Genomic DNA, 18827 nt, shown 5'->3' on the forward strand with positions numbered 1-18827 from the left:
CACTCTGTCTGGTGTGCTCTTTAGGGTGGCTGCTGCTGTTATGTAAGCCTCCATACAGGCAGGAACAAAGGCCACCCAAAGCCACATTCACTACAGCTGTGACTATTGACCTCACTCATCTGCATACAGCAAACTTCAAGCTTTGCTTTTATGGCAGCCCCAACTCTATGAAATGGAAGATAAAGGTAATATTTATAAACTGTTAATGTTATCTTTTTATGAACCTCAGACCAGCACTTCTCTTAATACAGTGCCTAGGGGCAATTGCCAACTTTGATTTTTTTTTTTTCAAGAAAAAAAGTTTTTTCTCTTACACTGGCTTCTGTTGAGTTTATTTCCTTAAATGAGACCCTGTGGCTCTAGAACAATATTATCTGTTTGCACAGCCACCCGTGGCTTGTGCGCCAGTGTTTATCATCCAAAGACCCCTGAGTTTCTTCTGAAATTATGGCTCTTCCAGTGGGGCCCTTCAAATCAAACTAATTAGTAAATTGTTGGAGCAGTGAGCACCCACTGGGCTTCCTGCTAAATATGGCATGCCCCTGCCAGTGCTCTGTGGTTATTCTCAGTGAAGCCATGAGCCATTGTCCCGTCCTTAGGGAGTGCCTGGCTGGTAACCAGCTGTTCCCAAGGCTCTTTTCTCCCTCATAGATGCACTTGTTAGTTTGAGAAGAAAAGCCACTGAAAATAGAGTTTCTTGATCTAATTTTAAGGAGTGTCAACCCTCTTGTCTAGGGATGAAAACTAGCCTAGCTCTGCGCTCCAATGGACCTAGGGTTAGAGCTATATATGTGGGGAGATGGAAAACCTGCTGGTTTCATTGTTTTTCTCTTCCTTTTGGAATTTCCTGCTCTGGAAACAAAGCCTGCGGCACGAACTGGTCAGTTTCCATGCGCTGGGTGAACAAGCCAGTGTGGAAGGGGATGCCTGATTGGCTTTCTTTACTTAAAACAAAAATCACTGTTAGTGGAAAAATAAAATCTGATTCCAGCCAGCCAGACTTATAGTTGGAAGGTTACTAGAACCTTCTTGGTTTTTAAGCTTTAATTTTGAGTTTTCAACTGTTTTGTTCTTGGTTTTAATTTTTGGTTTGATCTGTTGTCCCAAGGCAGCTCTCCAGAAGCACACTTTCATGGTTTCCCCTCCCTCTTTTCAGTTAGTAAGTAGTCTTCTGATCTGTTAACCTCTCAGGGTCTCCGGAGTCACACTTCCCTCCACTGTTGAATGTCTACTGTGGTTTTCGAGTGTTGGGAATGTTGGGATATGATCATCTCACTGTCACCTGCTTGCCCACTCCACCACCCGGGCACACTGCCTGAGACTCCGGGGAGTCAACACAATGGAGGCAGTGCTGCCCTGAGGACTGCAGAGGAAGGAAGGCAGGAGAAACGCCTGCGTTAGGGGCCCAGAACAGATGAGAAGTACCTCTAATGGAATTGTGTGACTCCATCCTTCCACAGTGGAGCTGGAGAGATGACTTAGCAGTTTAGAGTGCTTCCTCTCTTCTGGAGGACTCAGTTCCCACATCACGTGGCTCACAGTGGCCTGGAACACCAGCTCCAGAGGCTCTGATGCCCTCTTCTGGCCTCAGCAGTCATGTAAACATGTAGCATATATTCTACACACACACACACACACAAACAAATAAAGTAATCCATAATAGGAAATAGGTGCGTTTTTATTACAGCTCATTATAAAAAGATTTTACCATCAGGCCCCTTTAAACTAAACCTCTCTGAGAAAGTTTTTTGGTTTGTTGTTTTTTTTTAAATTTGATTTTCTAAAAACTAGGCTATATTAAAGCCTTTAAGAGTCTTCATTTGAGACTTGCTACATTTATACAAAAGACTTAAGTACTTTTCATAGAACAAGTCCAAGTCTTTGAGAATGGCCAGTTCTGCAAAAGAAGATTTCTCCTTGTCTGTAAAACACCTACAGCTACATGCCCCCTGTGTGGTGTGACAGTGATTGATCCTTATTTTAAGGCCCAGCCATGTGCCTTTCTCCTTGAGATGTAGCTCTGGAAGATGGGACTCTGCAAACGGAACGTCTGTAGAGACTGCATGAGTCCGGGAGGACAGGGACCCCTCCACACCGCCTCTCTGTCTGAAGGCCTGCACCCTAGAGGCCCTGTTCTTGGCTGCCCTAGCAGTTGCTGTTGGGGAGAACAGGGTTTATGAAGTTTCAGTCCCTCTCCCAATATGTCAGAAAGCCAACAGTGCTGACTGGGGCTCTTGGCTCCAACCCTCCTAAGAAAGTGAAGGCTGCTGCCCTGCTGGGGAGTAAATTCCCAGAAGAGGGGAATAACCAGAACAATGTGAAGACGTAGTCAGAAGCATCGACAGATGGAGAAGGGCGTTCAAGATGGCAGGGGGTTTTCACTTTCTGTCATGAGTACCACAATCTGAAAGTGAATAGTCAAATGGCATATTTCTCCTCCTTCTCTCACAAATGAAGACTTTTTGAAAGAGCATATGTGTATGAAAACATTAGTGATAACCTTCACTATTTTGTGAGGTTTACATTTTTTAAAAAGCCCTGATAATCTTTTTCAATTATAACCTTTCTTTGCTATTTACATTTAGTCAATATTAATTTAATATGATTTTCCTTAATTACTTCTGTGGTGCCTTTCTTTCAAGAAGGCTGAATGGAATTATAAGCAATTGACAAGCCAGTGAGTGTCCAGAAAGGGCATCACCAAGCCTTGGCAGGTGTTCCCCCATGGCACTACAATGATGGGTGACCATGCTAAGCTTAGAGCAGCCTCCCCAGGCAGAGGGCAACATAGTGGCTGCCAAGTGAGTATGCAGTGAGGTGGGCGAGCTGCCGAGGAAAGGAAACATCTGCCCGCTGTAGTCCTCCAGAAGGTACTGTCTCCAACCCGGAGCCACCGGTGTGGATCACCTGACAGCTAACATCTCCTGCATGCTTGTGAATGGCTCCCCTTCATGCTTCTGTGTGACCACTTGGCCCACCAGCCTTGGCACTACCGCCTCAGCCTCGCATGCCCCCTGGAGGTGACATAGCCCTGTCTCTCCCTGCCCCGTGGGCTCCTGTCATGAAGCTTTGCCCTAGAAAGAGCTTCTCCTTGGGAGAAGACGTTGTGTCTGTGCTAACTGATCGAGCTCCATTGAAGTGGCTGGGAAACAGATTCATCTTGGAGCTGTGGGTGTGGCCCCCTTAGTCTCTCCCTCACTTGGGAGTAAAATGGAAGTTCTGCTGAGACCGGAGGTCTACAGTTGTTAGAGGAAGCCAGTGGGAGGCAGCAGTTGTCTGCTAAGCTGCTGTGGCCCTGGCCTTGCTGTTCCACTGATGGACATGCCACAGAGAGGGGAGACAGAGGGTGACAACACAGTGGAAGAGCCACTGCCTCAGAGAAGCAGGGTGGCCTTCTAGGAAAGACAGACAGACCAATCTTAACCCCTTGGGGATTACGGAAAGAGAACGAAAACTTTTCATCTAAAGCAAAGGGCACGGCTAATTTTGTGGCTGAAATAGGAGTGGCTTCTCTCATCTCTTTCTCCTCCCAAAATTGAAGCTGTTGCTGATCTCTTCAGGGTGCTCTGGTGTGGGGGAGGCAGGTGTGGAGACTAGCAGGTCACAGCTGCCAGCAGGCTGCAGTGTTGGACAGGTGCGTTTCCGAGCCCTGCTTAAGAGTCTTTTCCTATTAAAATGAGAAGGATTTAAGCAGGCTGTCAGGCAGGATGCTTAGTCATTCAGATTGCAGTAAAGATCTCCAGTTCTTCAGAGGAAAGCAGAAAACAAAGGACTGCTTTCTCTCCTTATTGTCATTGTTTGGGGGCCACAGGCTCTAGGTAACAGACACCGAATGAAGGCTATTGACAGATAATATGGAATCGTTAGGGGACAGAGGGAAATGAACTCCAAGCTCCACCAGAGTGGCTTGATCTCTTCTCAGAAAAGATGTGAGGGGGGCAGGCATGGGCTGCAACAGTATGAGGCAGAGAGAAGGTGGTGATAAATGGGATGTGGCAGCTACATGTTCCATCCCTCTCCCGTGTTTTTCACAGGAAGCAATCTAGTTAATCCTCCAGAGCTCCCCAAATCCTGCGATGAGTCCTTTGTGTCTCCTGCTGCCTCTCTTTTGCTAAAGGATGCTTCCCACACATACATATCATGGCAACTGTCCATTGCTGCTAGCCCTGGGATAAGCACCAGGTCACTGGGTAGACAAGGTCGTCTTCATGCTGAGAAAACAAGAGAAGAGAAAGGAATTGCAGGGCTCTTCTGACGCCAGCCACTTGTCTCATCCCACCAGACAGCCAAGAGGGCAGCCAGAATAGCAGTGTGCGCCCTTTATTCAGGGCCCCTAGTTAGGAATGTGCAGGGTGAGCACACCTAACTAAGCCTCCTAATTTTACCTAACAAAGTTGTTCGCTTTAGGGTCCCTTTGAATGATGAACTCTGGTGACTAGGTAGAGTGCATATGCAGTTGCCACGTTGAAATCTATATGAAGTCAACCACAAACATCTCTTTCTGGACAAAGGAGCTTGGCTGAGGCTGAGGCAGGGTTTCTGAGCCGCTCTACATGTGTTAGGAAACCTCAGGAGGAGTTCAGAGCCTGGGTCTGTAGTGCCCGGGGTCTGAGGCCTTGCTTCTCCACCCCAAGGTGGCCCAGCAGGACCTAGAAGAAACCCTATCTTAGGAATCAGAACAGGTCTTCCAATGTCATTCATCTTCTTACCAGGTGGCCCAGACAGCCTTTTCTCTTAAGGGCAGGAGGGTAACAGAATACATGGGCCAAGGAAATTCACGTTGCCCGGTTTCAGGGCATCTTATCCCTTTGGACCATTTGAGCAGTTAGCTCACAAGCCTTAGGCCAGCTGTTAGGGCAGAGTCTCACCTGCCTCCATCAGCTCCACCTGAGCTCATCCAACAGTGGCTTTGCCCAGCCGCTGTATCCTAAGGGAAGGGATGCTCTATCTCCTTGGCAGGGCATGGCAGCTGCAGCACACAGCACTATGTTCCCTGGGTTACAGCACTGATAAGCGCTTCTCAAGTTAATGTGATAAATAAGAGATGCAGAGCAGCCTGGGCATCTTGCCTGGCTCATCTGTTGAACCTGATAATTTGGAAACATCTCTCCAGAGTCTTAGATTTCAAGTTGGAAATTTTTCCTTTAGTCTCCCTTCGGATTTCTTTTCCAAGACTCTGTCTCCTCTTTTCCCCTGGGTTACACACGATGTGCTTTTGCTTTGGTGAGAGAAAAAGGAATTCCTTAAAGATAGATGGAGAGCCCCGGCATTTCCTACTGTGTACCCTCCTAAGCCCCAACCACCTTATAGGTTCTTGCATGCCACGTCAGTTCTGCTCAACAGTAAAATCGCTGCTGTGCTGCTGTGCTGCTAGCCTTCCTCCAATGGAAGAATTCTTAGTATGTCATTGCAGAGAACAGTAGGCGCTAACTCCTGTGTGCTGTGGCCACTTGTTTATTACCTTCTGTTAAAAGCCTCTGACTTCTCTAAGACCTGTTCACCACAGCAAGGCCTTCTGCCCTTGTGATACGTGTAACCAGGAATTGACTGAGAACAGGAAAGGATTTCTGACCATCTTCCCCATCCTCTCCATTTAATGGCTTAATTGCATTACAGGGAGAATTCACTAAACGACATCAGTGTTTAACTCTGTGTCTGAGGTTTCCAGAAGTGGCACAGATACACTGAAAAAGCCCTTGGGAGCAGTGAAGGTTAGAGCCTTCCCCCATGATTAGGAAGAACAGAGCCACCGTGACTTATTTATTTTGAATGTCCTAGAGTAAATGGTGGAACCACTGTGAACCTGCCCAATCCCATCTGAGTGTCATAAAGAGATATGTCTCTCCATGCTACTCTTTTATTTATTCTACAAACACCTACCCAATGCCTAGGATGGGCTTGGCATTGCTGAAGTGACTTTGAAAAAGCCTAAACAGAAGACACCTTGATGTCTTTTAGAACCACACCATTGAGTAAGGAAGGCAGGTACATCTATTTTGAAGCGTATCATCTGCTTGGTAATAATGACACTCATCTGAAAGCCTCAAGGACCCAAGGCCTCTTTTACTAAAGACACAGCAGGAGGCTGGCTGGAGCCTGCCTGCAGGAGGTGGTTCTTATGGCTGGATGTAGAGGTTGGGGTTAGAATGAGACAGTGTTTGCATCCTAGTTTTACCAAGTGGCCTTATGGCTTTGGGTGGCTACATGACCCATCAAGTCTCGATTCTGTCACTTAAACAGTGTAAAGTGCTGTCCATGGGGCCAAAAAGTATAGGGTGCTCTTTAAAACTCACCAGCACCACTGCCACCATCGTCATCATTTGCCAGACCTTATTATACTAAGCATTAATTAATTCTGTCATATTTTAGATATTGCAAAGAAAAATAATTTGGGCAGGGGTTTAAAGATCTTTCAGTTCCTTTGTTTAGCAAAAGACAAAATAGCTAATCCCAAAAGTCACTGGTCCTTTAGCAAGGGATCTGTAGACTGTGGAACAAAGTTTGTGTGGCTTTTCTATAGCTGCAGTGCATTATCTTTAGATAATCAAGTAACTGAGCATGTTAAGTGTGTTTCAGTTCCTAATGTGGCAATATCAGTAGGCAAGGCCCAGTGACCCTCTTGGCCTTCTTCATGATTTTCTAGTATCCAAAAGGGACCTAAGACCAAAAAGTCTTGAGAACTTCTTCCAGACGCTAAGCCAGTGAAAGACACTGTTTCAAAAAACAAGGTGGACAGTTCCAGGAGTGACAGCCAAGGTTGTCTCCTGGCTCCCCACACTCACACGTGCATATGTACCAGCACACACATAAGCACATACACACACATAAAAGGTACAGCAAGGTGCAAGCAAAAACACTCATGAAAATGCTAACTCTAAACATACCTTGTCTGAAGCAGGATAGATTCATAGCCAGGCCTCACAGGTTTCTCTTATGAAGTGTCACCATGCCATCAGTGCCCTTATTCTCAGGCAACAGTTTTCTCTGGAGAGCCCCAAGGCCCCTCCTGGGGCTTCTGACTTCTCCAGAGTCCTCCAAGGCCAGTCGGCTTAGGGTTTGTTCATGGAAGGTAGAATGCTTTCCTTCTATAGACTGTGGGTTCTAGCCACCAAACCCCTGTCAAAGATGTAGATGCACTTAGAAGAGTTCATCTTTCTATGGTATTGAAACACTTAAACAATATGGATGTTCAGTTGTTAGTGTAACACCCACTTTTTGTTTTGTGTTTGCTTTTTGAGACAGTCTTACTGTATAGCCCAGGCTAGACTTAAAGTCACAGTCTTGCCTCATGAGTGCTGGAATTAGAGGCATGAAATATCATGCCCAGTTTGCCAAGCCTGCTAATAATAAGTAACCCGATGATGATGATGATGATGATGATGATGATGGTGATGATGATGATGATATGACTAAGTATTAGCATATTATAAAGGCCAACTGAGATATTTCTTAAGTTTACAATTTTATATTACCCAATATGTAATGAACTTAATTTATTTTCATAGTGAGCATTTATCTTTACCTGTTATCACTGTTGTAGATTTCATAAGTTGATAGCTATTAACATAACAATTTTGCAATGTTTGTCTCCATGCTGAATTTCCTGATAAATGATATATTAAAAATGTTTAGGTGAGCTGGGCATAGTGGTGCATGCCTTTAGCTCCAGCACTTAAAAGGCAGAATAACCTCTATGAGCTCAAAGCCAGCCTGGTCTACAGAGAGAATTCCAGGACAGCCAGGGCTGCACAGAGAAACCCTGTCTCAGAAAACCATAAATAAATAAATAAATAAATAAATAAATAAATAAATAAATATTGTAGGTGAATGTGTATATGAATTTCTGAGTTGTAATAACTGAGAACCTTCCTCTGGATTCTGAACTGTTCCTCTAAAACTGACTGAACATTGGGAAGAAGTAGGAGCAAGCTCCTGGTTAAGGATGTCGGTTCATGCACCACTCCTAAGTCCTTGCTTGGCATACGTCCCAATAGCCTTTCAAGAAAGCAGGTTTAAGAAAATAGACAGGTGTGCCTGGTTGGCAGCACACACCTTTAATCCCAGCACTCAAGGAGGCAGAGGCAGGCGGATCTCTGTGAGTTCAAGGCCAGCCTGGTCTATAGAGCCAGTTCCAGCACAGCCAAGGCTACACAGAGAAACCCTGGCTCGAAAAACCAAAAGAAAAAAAATATTTAAAGAAAAAATAGACAGGTGCGTGTTCGAAGCCCAAGCATCCAGGCCATTCTCCCACTCCAGGGTTAGCCTGAAGAACAGGAACTGCTGTATACGAAGCAAACATGTGCTTTTCCTCCAGTGTTAAGTCAAAGAACTTGATTCTCCATTCATGGTGTTGCCCATCTCTTGAAGGGCAAGATGCACTAATTATTAGGAAGTTGCTGGGTTGTCTTGAGAATGTCTAGCCAACTACCCCAGCTTCTGCCCCAAGAAACAAGCATGGCCTCCTCTGCTGTCACCCATGCAGTTCCTTGGTTTAGGTCCTACCATCTGGGTGCTTTGTAACGTCCCCTTGTAGTCGTCACCGACGCTGTTTGTTAACCTTGAGTTTCTGCTGTGTGTCAAGCTGCACTCCCTCCTGCCCCAGCACTCACGTCCTCACGTCACGCCGGACTGAGCTCCTGGCCTAGCAGAGTGCTTAGCACAGCATGTGCCCCTGTGTGTTGACTAAACGGTCAGCTAGGCAAAAGGTGAAACTAAGATTCTAGCCCATCGTGGTTGCACCCCCCCCACCCCGCCCCATTTCTTTAGGAGTGATAACTCGCATCCTGGGGAAGGGGTGTGTATATGTTCATACTCGTGTCTGTGTTTGGGAGGGGGTCAGTGGTGAGGTATGAGGCTTGTGGTCCCCCTTTAACTCCTAACGTAGTCTTGAAACCTCCCACAGGCTCCGTCCATGCCACATCAGTAGCAGCTTCAAGAGTGGAGCAAGCACTGTCGGAAGTGGCCTCATCTCTGCAGAGCAGTGCTCCCAAGCAAGGTCCACTGCATCCCTGGATGACGCTGGCACAGATCTGGCTCCATGCAGGTACCACTCCCACTCAGCCATTGCCCCTTTGGGCCTCTGTCTGCTTATCCTTCCCACAAGCTGCAGCTGATCCTGAGGCTGCTGGCTTCTGCAGCGCCTAGTTGGCTGGTTAGCCCAGAACTCCTTAGCTTTTGGGAGAACTCAAGAGTTTTTGTGGCCAACCACCAAACTGATGGCATCTGTACAGGGACCATGAGCTACCCTTCATCTCCTCATCCCTCCTCATGACTTCACTTGACCAGGCATTCAATAGAAAATTGGACTGGGGACACCTGAGGGATTTGCAGGGTGAGGGGTTCTTGTACTATAGAGGGATCCAGTCTTGCACCCCATGCTGTCTCTCCAGAGTGAACTCCACCTATCCTGTTTCTCACTGGCTAGGCCCCAGCTCTGCCTTACCTCTCAGCTCAGCTTGTTCATCTGCATGGTACAGTTAGAGTATCACCTGGCTCCTGGCGTCAAGGGGGATAACATTTGGCACATCTCTCCATCCAGTCTCTGAGTCTCTGGGCAATGGAACAGGAGCATTGATGACATAGATTCCTTTATCCAGGCCAGGGCAGGGCAGTGTGGCACTCCCGGTAACCTGCAGAGAGGGAAGCACTGACAACAGCCCCTGCTCTGGAAATGGACCCAGAGGCAGGATGACCCCTTCTACCCTGGCTTCACCTGGCAGTCAGCTGGCTGTGCAAGGCTGCCCACAGCTGCAGATCCCAGAATTAAGTATAGCATGTGAAGTTTGAGCAACCCCATTTTATGCGGCAAGTTCCCCAAAAAAGTGATGGCTGTTAGTGTATATCCATATTTCTATTTCTGAGAAAAGTAACCTGGTCTCTTGTTTTACTTCTTCATCTGTATGACCCTGATGGTCCTTTATCAGGCTCATCACCACTGGGGACATTGCTGGGAGCCCAAGTGATGCTAGCGAGGGTGCCTATTCCCACAAGCTGTCCATCTATTTGTGCCTTCATTCCCTGGGCCAGTTGGGTGATGTCCTACCTTATGTGTCCTCATTAGCAGCTTTGCATATGTGAAGGCATAGCCAGCCACAGAACTAGCCTGTCGGCATTTTCAGTGTCAGCATCCTTCATTAGCCCATAACAACTGCTGCAAATTAACAAATTATATTCTTCTAAGTACGCAAGAGGGCTGATTCATACATGTATGTGATTGTCCCTTCTTCTTAGCCTGCTCCTCCAAGAGCCAGAGCCTGCAGGAAGGCCACTTCCAGCTTTCTCCAGAACAGCCCAGACCCTGCACAGGACTCTGATAGTATCTTGCTCAGTCACCTGTATGGACAATGAACTCAGGACTAAGTGTTGTTTAATGACCAGACTAGGAAGGCCTGGCCGAACATACAGGGCTGGCACAGGGAGTGCTGGCTTTCATGTTGGTCTTGAAGTCTAGTTTTTGAAAGCACATAGTCAGGCTTGATGGGAGATTCTTTTGCCCACTGAACCGTGTCACCAGTCCTTCCCAGAACTTTTAAAACTGGACACCACAAAATGCCAGAAAATTTGGCCTAGAGCAACTTGTGGGTCGCTACCCCTTTGGCAAACCTCTATCTCCAAAAATACTTACATTATAATCATAACAGCAGCAAATTTATAGTTATGAACAAACAAAGAACCACTGGCCTAGGGAGTGCTGACACGCCACCCCAACCTGGTCACCACTCAGTTGTCCAGGGCAGTTGCTCCTATTTGCATGGCCTTCCATGACTCCTGGGAAGGAAATTTTATAGTTGTTACCAGAATAGTGAAGAACTCAATGACAAAGATTGCATTCAGCGTAACTTCGCAGTTTCATCACTGTGGCTCAGAATAATGGCTTCTCCTAGCTAACTGGTGCAGCTTCCCTGGGACGGAATTATGGAGGGCAGGTGCCAGCCTTGCCTTCCAGCCTCTGTGCAAGTGGGCATGCATGCCCGCAGTGAGCATGGTGGTCTTGTGGGTGGGTGAGGCCAAGGAGTCTTCTCAGCATTTGTGCCTTGTCAGCTCGTCCCAATCAATAGCATCCCCCTGTGCACAGTCCGTAAGGGGGTAATATTAGAAGGAGCCAGGCAGCTCCTCCTGACTCTGGCGCTCACCCTGTGCAGCCTGGGCTTGGCTGCTCTGAGAAGTAGAATAAATCTCCCTTTTGACAGCTCATGGAAACCAGGTAACATCAGCCTTTTGTGTCCATTGTCAGCTTCAACAAGTCCACACATCTGCAAGGCTTAGAGAAACCGAATGGGCCCCTGACTTCCAACGCCCTAGTGTTCCTGTGTTGTGGTTGTTGTGGTTATTGTGGTGGTGGTTGTTGTTGTTGTAGTAAACTAAGAGTAGTGGGCCTTGCGATGGGAGCCTGTGGTGGAGGTGGTCCTGGATTTGAGTCTCTCGAGAAAGAAAAGTCTCTCTGAGGCAGTGTCCGGTTCCAGCCATCTGTATTGGGGTTTCTGGCTGTTTCTGATGGCAAGAAAACTGTGAGCATGATATATGAGCCTCAAGAACAGACCAGCTGGGTCATGTAAAATCAGGGGTACTTGATTTTAAAGGGTACTTCTCTTCCTGGGTAGCAGATGCCCCCTCCCTCACCACCTCCTGTTCTTCTTGGAAACCTCTGACCCCAGGGCCACCGACTTTCACTAGGAAGCCTGGGAGCCAACACCTGCCTGAGCCATGCATGTTTGTTTTTTGATTTGTTTAGACCAATGTCACAAATTTATTTAAATAAATTTTTTTAGATAACATACTTTGATGGTACACAATTGAACATGCAGGGAAGTTGTAAAGTGAAAAGGCTCCCCTTGTCCCCATGCCTGTTACCTGTTGCAGACTCTGGTGGTAGTTCTGGCACCTTCCAGAGGTTTTACCCATTCTGAGCCTTGTCCCTGCTGCCGTCTCCCACGTCACCTTCTGGTGTCTGGGACATGACTGCACATTAGTCCATGTGGTGCAGGCTTACACTTCTCACAGCTACATTGCATCATTCCATAGGAGGAAGCATCATGATGTCAGCAGTGCACTGTGAATTAGTGTCTTCCTCATTCCTCACACTGTGCGGCTGCAGACATGTTTTGTTCTGTCTCTAAGATCAGCTCCAAAGAGTGGATCTGATAGGTCAATGTGTCCTCTTTCATTTGGATAAATGTAGTCATGTGACCTCCCACAGACAGAGCTGTACCACTTTCTAGTCCAGCCAACAGCATGTGACTGTATTTTTTTTTAATCTCCTTGCCAATACCACACATTCTCCAACCCTGGATCTTTACCAGTTGGATACATGAAAGATTGTGTTTCATTGGCTGCTCCTGGCTTTTACCCACGTATTTTCTTAGACGTCAGCCATCTCCTTTTCACTCATAAGCCACTTATTATGTGTTGAGGAAATTCACTTGTGCCGTGTGTGTGTGTGTGTGTGTGTGTGTGTGTGTGTGTAAGTAAGCTAGAGGTCAACCTTGGCTATCGTTGCTTGCTTGTTTGTTTGTTTGTTTGTTTGAGGGAGGGCCCCTCAACAAGCCTGAAACTCACCAAACTAGTTGGGCTGACTGGCCAGAGAGTTCCAGGAATCCACCTTCATCTGCCTCAGTGCTGGAATGCTACCAGCATGCTATCATGTCTGGCTTTTTTATGCGAGTTCCAAGGATTTTAAACTCAGACGCTCACGCTTATTATACTAACACTTTGCCAGCTGAGCCACCTCCCCGGTCCTTCTGTTTTCTTTGTGCTTGTCCCTCCCTACCCCCCACCTTACACTTAATCATCTTCTCGTACAGCGCGTGAGCTTCCCATGATACTTAGAAATCAGCTCTTCAACTTTCGCTCTTTTTTTCCTGAAAGTGCCAAGAATCCTGTGGCATCATTTCTACTCAGAGGACAGGGGTGCACCCTGTGCCTTGCAGCAGGGGGCCCCCATAGACAGCTGTGAGCACAGTGGGGGCCACTCAGCACAGACCACTGGAACTGTGTGGGCCCCTCTCTCCCAGACACAGCAGGCCTCTCTGTGTCCACTGGGAAAGCCAGACAGCTCCAGGAACTCAGAGCCCAGCCAGACCCCTTCCAAGCCAGGCAGTTTCTGGGTGTTCACATTGGGATGGCAGCTAAAAATGCCTTTGCGGTAGGTGGTTAATCTCTGCTTGTTACTTACTAATAATTATAGCTTTCACTTTGGCACCTCTCACAGCCGAAACCAGCAGCTATTCTTAGACGTGCAAGATCAGAGTTTTTGATTTCTGCTGGGAATTTGAAGCTGTGATACTGTCACAATTTCTTTAGCCTTGGCCTGACCCCTTCCCCTCCTCAGCCTCTCCCAGCCAGCACAAGGTTGCATCAGCAGAATATAGAAGCACCAGTGGTTTGTCCACCATGAGGAGATAGAAAGTTCTAGACATGTGGTATATAGGCAAGTACACAGGAGTGTCTTAGATGCAGAGTCCTGGGGACCAGCCCTGCCCCACCAGCCTCTTCTTCATCTGCAGGATTTGGATTAATAATCTTTACTTTTTGTATAGCTGGCCCTTATCACAATATTTGGTTCAGATACTGCACCAGTAGCTCTGTGACTTGTTCGGTCCCCATCACAACTGAGGCAGAGCTGCCTGGCCCCTCATCTCAGGTTCCAAGGCTCTCGTGTTGCGAGACCTGTGCAAGCCCACAGCCTTGCTGGCACCTTCAGTTGTTCCATGTAGTTTTGTCGAGTGTCTGGGTGTGCGGCGGGCTCTGCAGCATAGTGGTCATGGAGACAGACACTCAGCCCCTGCCTTCCTAGGATCTGCAGATGCAGAACAACAGTTGCAGAAGCCTGTGACTTCTAAGTGCCAGGAACAAACAGTGCAGCTCCTGTGACTCCTGGGAATGAACAGCTTGCCAAGGCAAGAAGCAGGAAGCACTAGAGACGGCCTGCACATTTGAGCAGGCCAGGAGCTTGCTTAGCCCTGGGCAGAACAAGGGAGATGGGTGGTGCAGCGCCACCTGCACAGCACGGCTCGGAAGGGTCCTGCAGGTGGCATGCACCCTGAGAGGAAAAAGGCTTCGGTTGAAACTTAAAGCCAGCGCAGTTCTAGGACCCGAGAGGAGGCAGCAAGGCCTGTGGCCAGGGTCGGGTCATCCACATTAGGCTGTTCCAGGGAGCCACGTGAGAATCTTTGAGCTCAATCCCAGAAGCCCTGAGAAGCTATTCAAGTCAAAAAGGTCTGGATGGGATTTTAAATGCTCCCTCCCAGTAAGAGTAGAATGACGTGACGAAGACAGCGAGGGAGGGAGCCGTGGAGGGCAGTTCAGAGTACGTGTTTGTTACTTATCTCATCATTGAGACAAACTAACTGACGAGCAAATTCAGGCTTGTCTGAACTACAAAGTCAGTTCAAAACCAACCTGGGGATTTAGTGAGACCCAAAAAGTCAAACAATAAGATGAAGGCCCCCATGATAGAGTATTAACAGGCTTGACTGCTAGCACACATCATACTGAGCATGTCACTGTGTGATCTAATGTGACTGTCAGAATTATGTGTGACTCCCACCTCCTGCTAGTGGTAGGACACAGGCAAGTTGGTTCTCATCCCACTGTGTGAAATAAGGAAGTTGGAACAGTCACATTAGATCTCACAGTGACGAGCTCAGCATGCAACAAACACTAGTCACTAGGGAGGTCTGAGTGTATATATGTCTGTGTGTGTATGCATGCGTGTGCTATATGCATGTGTGCACTGCTGTGTGAAGACCAGAGGTGGCTTCTGTGTAGCTGTCTATTTTGCTTTCTTGAGTCAGAGTCTCACTGAACCTGGAATTCACCATTTTTGGTTAGGCTGGCAAGCCCGTGGTCTTCTTGTTGCTTACCTACCATAGAGCTGGGGTTATGGACACCTGGCTTTTTACATGGGTGCTGGGGGTCTGAGCTGGGTCCCTCCCTCATGCTTGTACAGGCCAGGAAGAACTCTTCTGCAGGGGCCTGTGTGCTATGACAAAGACAAACTGTGCAGTGGATCTAGAGGGAGGGAGTTGCTGGGGGCTCAAACAAGGTCAGTGTTGGTGGAGTGCAGACCATCTGCCGAGGAGCGGAGTGGATGACAGGAAGTGTAGGCAGAGAGAGTGACCATCCTTTCGAGAACAATCCCTGTGGATTGGCACAAGAGAGCTGGGGGGGGGGGGGGCACATAGGATGAGAGACCTGATGTGCAGAACGGCTGGCACAGATGGTGATGACAATTCAGATAACCCAGTGAAGACCTTCAACATCCCAAAGACCAGAGTTGTGTGGAGGTACAGAATTCTTTAGCCAGTGAGAGGCTTGGGCGGGGCCTCAGCCGCAGGATAGTTTGCAGAGTGGGTGAGTGGAGAGAACATAACTTGTCAGTGTGATGGCAGAAAGATGCTCTGCCTCGCAGGCTTCTGGCTCCTCACATTGATGAGTCAAAGCCACCAAAGGAGTGACTCCACCCAAGAAAGTCCTGAGTCAGAGCAGCTGGGTCATGGCCTGGAAGGGCTGAAGTGTCTCACTAGTAGGACGAGGAGTGAGTCTCACTCTCCCACTGAGCCTCTGGAAAGGAATCCCTCTTGACAGACTGGCGCAGATTCAGAGACACGCGGAAGCTGTGTGGCTGAGGCCTCAGCAAAGACATTTGACTAGGCCATCAGGGAGAACAGGGCCTAAGCTGTTCTCAGCTTTGGGACTGCAAGGCCCATCACTCGGTCTGTCCCAGAAATGTTCAGGTGGGGCAATGCAGAGTCCCTGCCTCTTCTCACTGCCAGCCCTCCCAGACAGCAAAGCACTGGTGAAATGCAGGTCGAAGAGGATGGGGCCCTTCCTGGGCCCTGACAGCAGGAAACTGTCTTAACTTTTGTATGAAAGAATATGTTCCAGGGAACACAGCAGGCATGGTGTCTCTCTCCGGGGAGTCTGGGGTAAAAGGGGTCAGAGAGTCTACAGTGATGTGTCCGCCAGCACCTAAGCCATGTTCAGTTCCCAGGGGTTTCTCTAACATCTGCTACCTTGAGCTTTATAAAGGACGCCCCTTCTGGATGTACTCAGGCCCCAGAAAGCCCCTTTGTCATGCTTTTAGCCTCAGAAGAGCAAGCTGGAAGGCAGAGCCACCTCTCTGTGCCTCTGGTCCACTTGTCCCTGTGCTCATTTCAGCCCTTTGTCTGTGATGAGCAGAGCCAAGGGCAGCTTCTGTCCTAGTGCTGAAAAGCTTTTAAGTGGGCACTGGGACAACTGTCCTCAGAGGTTGGGGCAGAGCCCAGGCAGATCTCACTGCCGTTGTTTTGGTGGTGACATATGTCTGCCCTTCAAAGACCAAAGCACAAGTGATACGGGCACAAGGGAACACAGAAGACTGTTGGCCAATAGCCATGTCCAGGGTTAGGGGACAGCTGGCTCTGGGCCCTGCCAAACTCCCGTAGGGGAATGTAAAAGTCTCCAAGCCGAGAACCATCCGCTCCCAGGGTCTCTGAGGGCAGCGATTCAGGACAGCATCTGTCTCCTCTCTACTCCCACAGCTGAGGTCTACATTGGCATTGGAAAGCCTGCTGAAGCCACAGCCTGTACCCAAGAAGCTGCCAACCTCTTCCCAATGTCCCACAATGTTCTGTACATGCGGGGACAGGTTGCTGAGCTTCGAGGAAACTTCGATGAGGCCCGGCGGTGGTATGAAGAAGCCTTATCCATCAGCCCTACTCATGTGAAGAGCATGCAGCGACTGGTGAGTCTGAGACCGAGGCCACGGCTCCTGTTCCTTGAACTGGGGCTTTCCTTGGAAGCAGCAGATAGCCCACAGCCCTCATGCCCACTGGTTCCCAAAGCCAACAGGCGGTTCCTATGATACCCTGAGAGGTGATAGTTCATCGCCAGCAGTCTCACCTAAGGTCTTATTAGGTGCAATGGGGCAATTAGGTCAGCAGTCAAAACCACCCTGTGGTTCTAGGCTTGATAAGGACAGTCTTATAGTGCTGATCACCATCACTGTCATCTGGACCTTGGCACTGCTTACAGTAGCCACTGTAAGGAATTGTTCATACATACCAGAGACTTCTGAGGGATCCAGAAATTCTGGTTTGCTTCCAGGGTACTGGCCAGTAGGCGGCATCCCATTATAGGATGGGAGGGGTGCCCGAGTTGCACAAAAGGGAGGAGTTTGGCCAGTTTCCACCCATGGATATCTGATGCAATTTCAGAAGTACGTATATCCTACCTCTGGGTGCCCAAGCCAATAGAGGAGCACATTGCCCAGCTGCCCTGCACCTCTGGGGATAGGCCATGTCTGAGAGGTCTTAGAGTGGGCCACTTGCCATCTTTGTGTCATTCCACAAGGTTGTGGCCATCAAGTACAGTATGGGGTGCCCTCCCCAACCGAGCATTCTGTGTCTCCTTCCCGTGGGATTCTGAGCTGAACACAAAGGTCTGCATTCTGAGGTGGTGGAAAGCTACAGGGCCTCCTCTGGACCAGCGCGCCAAGCTCGAGTTCTGAGGTCATTTGGATCTTAGCAGAGGACCTCTGTTGTTTAATAGCCCACAGGAAGGAAAGAGGACTGCCTTGCAGGGAAGGGGAGATAGGTGTCTGTCCCATCTGTGGCCCTCGGGAGCTCATGCCTGTCATTAGACAAAGGTGTGTGAGATGGGAGCAGGTCACAGTGGTGCTCTCACTCTCTTTAACCCAAGCCCAGAAGCTCCCTGTGCCTCCATGTCCTTTTGCCAGGAAGTCCTTCTGTTAGACTGCCTGTGAGTCTAGGGCTGAGGATGCAGTTTGTAACCAGGCAGTAAGATGTGCTCAGAAGGATCCTGCAGCCTTCACCACTTCACCACTTCTCATCAGTGCTGTGGCGTGCAGAGGACTGCGCTGTAGCTGCTGCCTTTTGGCAGAACAGTGTAGATGATCTGAAAATGCTGTTTATGAGAGGAGTGTACGCCCGAGGGTTGGGTCTGACCGTGAACCTGGACCTGCTGCTTAACCTCCAGGAAGCTTGGCGTTTCTGGACTTGGTGTGTGAGAACTACACAAAATGACTGGAGTAACAAGCCCAGCAGAGCTCCTGGTACCCTGTAGGTGGTCATTAAATAGAAAACCAGCAGCAGTCATTTTCAGTTTCAAAAACAAATCAAGCCTTGTAATAATTACAGTCACTCACTTTTTCATATTCCTTTTATGAGCACTCTAACTCAACACAGCTTTATAAATAATTTTATATATTATCCAAACGTTAGTCTGTTTGATTAAAGATATTACCTGGCTTTTCATTTTAGTCTCACTATTGAAAGAGGGATGTGTTAAGAGCTTTTCAAGTCTCCCAGCTTTTGCTGGAATGTTGTAGAAGAACTAAAATCAGCACAAAGTACCCAAGTCCTTATTAAGAAGAAGTGGTGTTTCTACCTCAGGGCTGATGATGAATTATTCAGAGGAGTGCTTCCTGTTCATCCCCAAGGGGAGCACTTGAGACAAAAGATCAATAGAAAAGTCGCCCCAGGAGAGGTTTCTGTTTCCCCCTAGAGCTTTCCAAGCCACCAGCTCCTGGCAAGCACTTTCCTTTCTGAGGAACCAGCCAGGTGGCCGGCCCCAGGGCAGGGAGGCCAGCCTCTGAGCTTCAGCTGGCCTGAGGACGTTATGCTCCTTGGTGGTCTTGCCAAGGGGGACACAGTAAATCACAACGAGACCTGAAGACCTGAAGACCCTGCTGTCCTCAGAAACCGCCCAGATTGAAGGCTGGCTGGGAGCAACCTGCTTGCAGATTTGGGCAGTTGAGCTTTTCCCGGTGCCTGTGGTCAGGGATTCCCAAAGACCTTGCAAGGCTCCCTCCTGGTGTTCTTGTACAA

At 48.4% G+C, this 18827-nt stretch overlaps 1 protein-coding gene across 4 annotated transcripts in view; it reads left to right on the forward strand.

Moving 5' to 3' along the window:
* TTC7B (tetratricopeptide repeat domain 7B) overlaps positions 1-18827 on the forward strand; it is a 204657-nt gene that overhangs the window by 165083 nt on the left and 20747 nt on the right. For 3 of the 4 annotated variants that reach the window (XM_084792571.1, XM_084792568.1, XM_084792570.1), the window contains 3 exons: positions 1109-1159; positions 8903-9043; positions 16521-16723. In XM_084792571.1, the coding sequence (XP_084648697.1) occupies positions 1109-1159; positions 8903-9043; positions 16521-16723 (395 nt within the window). The remainder of the gene's footprint in view (positions 1-1108; positions 1160-8902; positions 9044-16520; positions 16724-18827) is intronic. The other variant, XM_084792569.1, reaches the window with a different exon arrangement.

This window comes from Acomys minous (genome assembly GCF_964271855.1).
Source record: "Acomys minous genome assembly, chromosome: 8".
Taxonomy (NCBI): domain Eukaryota; kingdom Metazoa; phylum Chordata; class Mammalia; order Rodentia; family Muridae; genus Acomys; species Acomys minous.